This window comes from Harmonia axyridis, chromosome 1, assembly GCF_914767665.1.
Source record: "Harmonia axyridis chromosome 1, icHarAxyr1.1, whole genome shotgun sequence".
NCBI classification, from domain to species: Eukaryota; Metazoa; Arthropoda; class Insecta; order Coleoptera; family Coccinellidae; genus Harmonia; species Harmonia axyridis.
The window spans coordinates 73294130-73298693 of record NC_059501.1 but is presented as its reverse complement, the minus strand read 5'-3'; the positions used below and the strand labels follow the sequence as shown (position 1 = coordinate 73298693).

The window sequence follows — 4564 nt, the reverse complement described above, 5'->3', positions numbered from 1 at the left end:
TCGGATTCCTGTAGCAGCATTTATTTTTTAAATATTTCAATAAAAACGACCGGCTTCATCGAAAATAGACAAATTTGAATGGTGAATATCCTTCTTTTATGATTTGGTACCGATATTCGAGGGTATATTTAGTTTCACATCATTATATGTTCTCATTGGATGTCAGACTTGAGAGTTTCTACTGTCTATATCTATAGAGTTTGATGATAAATCACATGAGCTTAAATCAATATTATAACTTTTTAATTATACTAATTAATAACAAGAAAGTATAACAATGTGTAAAATCTCGTATAGAAATATGTAATAGGTTTAAATGAGAACACGCTAAAATTAATAATAAATTCCTAATATTTCTTCTTCGATAAAATATAGGGTGACTTAATATTCCAAGGCATCATTCTCTTCAATCTTTCGTTCTCCTTGTACTTTCTAGCGATATTATTGCCTGCGTGCGCAATATGTTTCAACCTATATTCGTCCACTTCGACATCATAATGTATACTAGCCTCTAATCTTTTCTTGTATCTTTTCGGAATCATATTTTGTAAGACCAAATTGTGCAGGGTTAAGTCTTGCATTAGAGCTTTATTCTGTTCCAATCTTCTTTCCATTTCAAACTGGTGTTCGGATTGTTGTTTTTCTTGTTCCTCCCTGTATATTTTGAGTTCTTCTTGTATTTTCAATATTTGCCTATCCAAGTCCTCGTTTTCTTCTTGCAATGACGAATAGTTTTGTTTCAACTCCAATTTCATCATGTTTTTCTCGTCTAAAATATCCTCCAAGTCTTTATTCCTTTGATGTAGATCTATCAGTTCACTTGATGACTGCTTCAGGAGGCAGTGTTGTTCCTCTACCTTATCCAGCAAGTTAACTCCACCAACGATGATTTTTTGTTTGACTTTCTCTATTTTACTCATCAATTCTTGTTTTATATTTTCTGTGTTTTCAAGTTCCTCTTGTAACCTTTTCTTTTCTGTTGCCTTCATCTTCAACTCGTACTGTTTCTTTTTCTTTATATCTTGTTCGTCTTGGATATCTTGGACTCTGCTCTGAAGTTCTTGTATCTGTTTTTCGAAAGATGCAATCAGGCCATCGTTTTTCTTGTTTGCTGACACGTAATTCTTTATGTACCTGACCCTAGAAGCGTATCTCAAGGTACAAACACTCTCATCGTAATCTATTTCAGCCAAACTCAATGTGGCCACCATAGCTGTTTTTGAGTTACCACCAAGAGAATCTTGTAACAGCCTAGTAAGTTTGGAATTTCTATAAGGAATATGGGAAGATTTTCCATCCACCAAGCTTGATATAACGTTCCCAAGAACAGATAACGATAAATTGATGTGACTAGCCTCTTTCAGCATGTCTCCAGTCACTTTGGTCCTACTGAGCCTTTCAGAACCTGCCAGATCGACAAAATTGAGCTTTCCGAATGTGGTTACGTTTGACTTGTGGTTTTTAGATTCGATCATTATTGTAAAAATGGCGTGGGACCTTGAACTTGATACGTTTACAGTATTCGATTTGGTGGTCCTGTTTTTATTACCTCTGATGAACAACTTTTTCAGTTCTTCTATAGAATTGACAGTAAAACCTGAGAGATTCTTCACGAATGATCCGTGAGTTTTGTGGTCGTGTATGACGAGTTTCTTGTTGGTGTTAACAGATAGTAAGTCCCTGATTTCCTCATTGTAGATTTCCAGGAATGTGGCTGTTACCACGAATGATTTTTGCTCAACTGAACTAGCAATCTGAGTGAATATTTGGGAGAAAGAATGAGGTATAATTCCTTGGAGTTCTTTGGGTGAATGTTCACCGACCATGGTGTAAGTTTTTCCAGATCCTGTTTGGCCATAGGCGAATATTGTACCGTTGTAGCCTTTAAGGACGGTGTCCACTATTGGTGCTGCAACCGTATGGTAGATCTCCATCTGGCTGCTTTCTTCTGGGAATACTTGATGAAATCTGAAGAGCTTCTCGAATTCTCTGTATTCGCTGTTGTTCAGGAGTATGGTGCCTTCTTCTTTGTTGATTTCGATCGTTCCTTTTGCATTTCCCAGCGATTCGTTCTCGTTCAGAGGACGTATTCTTATGTAAACTTTCACGTTTTCCACTATTTTATTATTGTTTTCCCCTATCATTTTCCTTTATAATTGTTAAAACTCTAGTAAAGTTAAATTAAAAATTTTTTGTAAAATATTGTAAAATACTGACGATAACTTTGGCGTTTGTCAGTTTTGACAAAGTTTTCCTGATGTAGGTGGATGTAGATGTAGTAGAAATTATGAGTGAAGTTGTAATAAAATACCCTCTATTTGGGGGTATTGCCAATGGAAGAGTGGCTTTCTACTGACTAATATAAAAATGATGTACCGGGTTTTTCACTATAATTTGACCCCCCCTTTAACTTTGTTAATAAAAGGGGTACAAAAAAATGTTTCCTACAAAAGTTTCACGAAATCTACTTGTGTTTTTTAAAATGATTTCACAAAACGAAATATATATAGAGCGGGTAACATATTGATAGCAACTTCATTTTTTCAAATGGAACACCCTGTATATTTTTCTATATTTGACTAGCTCTTTTTCCCCTAATTTCGAATATATATAACATATGTTTGGCCTATCTCTCTTATTGTGAGTACCACAGAGTTTCAAATTTCAAGTGGAAGGCTACGATAACTCAAAATTCCCTTTTTTGAGTTATCTCGTTGGCAACGATATGACATACGTTCTTCACTATAAATTGGAATTGAACCATTTGGATGCAACTCCATATATTCTCTCCTTGTAGCTTTCTTATTTTTATTGTTCTCCTCATAAAACGAAGAATACTTCAAATTTTTCCGCTTCTGTGTAGTGCATATTCGATGAATAGTTTTATTCAATGACAAACTTATGTTAATATCGTTGAGATAACTCAAATAAGGGCATTCTGAATTATCGCAGCGTTCCAATTGAAAACAGATTATTTAGCTTGCGAGGTGATTCTTAAAATTTGAAACTCAATGGTACTCAGAATAAGAAACATAGGCCAAACATATGTTATATATTCGAAATCAAGGAAAAAGAGCTTGTCAAATATAGAAAAATATACATTTGAAATAATGAAGTTGCTATCAATATGTTGCCCACTCTGTATATATTTCGTTTAGTGAAATCATTTTAAAAAACACTAGTCGATTTCGTGAAACTTTTGTACAAAACATTTTTTTGTACCTCTTCTAGTAACAAAGTTAAAGAGGGGGTCAAATTATGGTGAAAAACCCGGTACATAGGTACTATTCAGAAATAAGGAATATTGTGGGTTTCGGCTCGATGCACTAGGGATAGGACTTATTGTGCTCTTTCTTTCTGTAAGGATGAGACGACAGCAGAAAAAGAAAAATCTGATTAATATCAAATTGTATAAGGAAAGAAAATCTGAAAAAAATATTTTCGGCTGAGATAAAGCCTATTAAATTTAGTATTCACACTAAATTTCATGACAGAAACAAATAACTAATTCCAATTTTTCCAAAAATAATGTCTTAATTTGGGAGAATTCAGAACTGTCAGGACTTATAGATATATTCAAGTTCCAGGACTTCTATATTCAGTTTCAGGACTTATATATTCAAGTTCCAAAAAATTCTGGGTTGAATGGAGTCTCGCTTTTACTGAAAAAATACTCATTACACTGACAATTCTTCTTTCTTTTTTTTCCTCATTGAATTGAATACTGATGCTCCTTCTAATTCTCATTCTTCATATTCTTCGTCTGTTCCAACTCTCTTAATATTTGGTTTTTTGTGTTTTCATCGTGAATGTATTCAGTGAGAATAGAGTGGCTTGTAGCATACGGATTTAGTCTAAGCTTCACATCCCTCATTTCATTTTTACAATTTTTGTGATTGTGTATTTTTCTGAATAAAGATTTATTATTATTCATTTAATTTTCGTTAACTAAATTTTTGACCTGTTTTTCCTCGTAGTTAATCTAATAATAGTAATAGTAATCCTTATGTTTTTCACTCGGAATACCAAAAAATTTCGTTTCACTTTAGCAGAACATTATCTACCTTCTACCATTATATCGCAAATTTTTCTGGAGGGAATCGAACTGTATCTGTAACAGCCCTTCGAAGTAATGTTTTGAGGACCTATAGACGGGTAGTCTCAACCAATACCATTAGGAGACGGTTGCATTCCTCAAATGGAAGAGCAAGAAGATCTTTAAGAGTATCTCTGCTGTCAACTGGACATAGAACTACCTGTCGTAAATGGGCAGAACACCACCAAGATTGGCTTTTACCACAATGGCGCATCGTACTTCTTTCGGACGAGTCACGAAAGGGTTTGGAGAGTTCTAGGCAGACTAGAGCGACTCAATTTCTCCCGGGAAGTTGTGCCCGTTCAAGGCGGATTAATAATGTGCTGGGGGGTATAATGTTCGGTCACCGTATACCTCTTATTATCCGTTGACTGGTGCCATCTATGTAAAAAATATCATTGAACCAATAATTGTTCCTCTCCTCAACGAATTCGGGAATAATTTCATTTCTCAGGTCATCTGGATGAT

General features: G+C 34.6%; 1 protein-coding gene across 1 annotated transcript; it reads right to left on the bottom strand.

Moving 5' to 3' along the window:
• Nucleotides 1-223: 223 nt before the first annotated feature.
• LOC123679952 (kinesin-like protein KIF3A) lies at nucleotides 224-2239 on the bottom strand. The gene has a single exon (XM_045617548.1). The coding sequence runs from the start codon at nucleotides 2142-2144 to the stop codon at nucleotides 348-350; it is 1797 nt and encodes a 598-aa protein (XP_045473504.1). The 5' UTR covers nucleotides 2145-2239; the 3' UTR covers nucleotides 224-347.
• Between the last annotated feature and the right edge of the window lie 2325 nt (nucleotides 2240-4564).

What these genes read in the sequence shown, in the direction of transcription:
- LOC123679952 (XM_045617548.1), bottom strand. Translation starts at nt 2,144, where the DNA reads ATGATAGGGGAAAACAATAATAAAATAGTGGAAAACGTGAAAGTTTAC.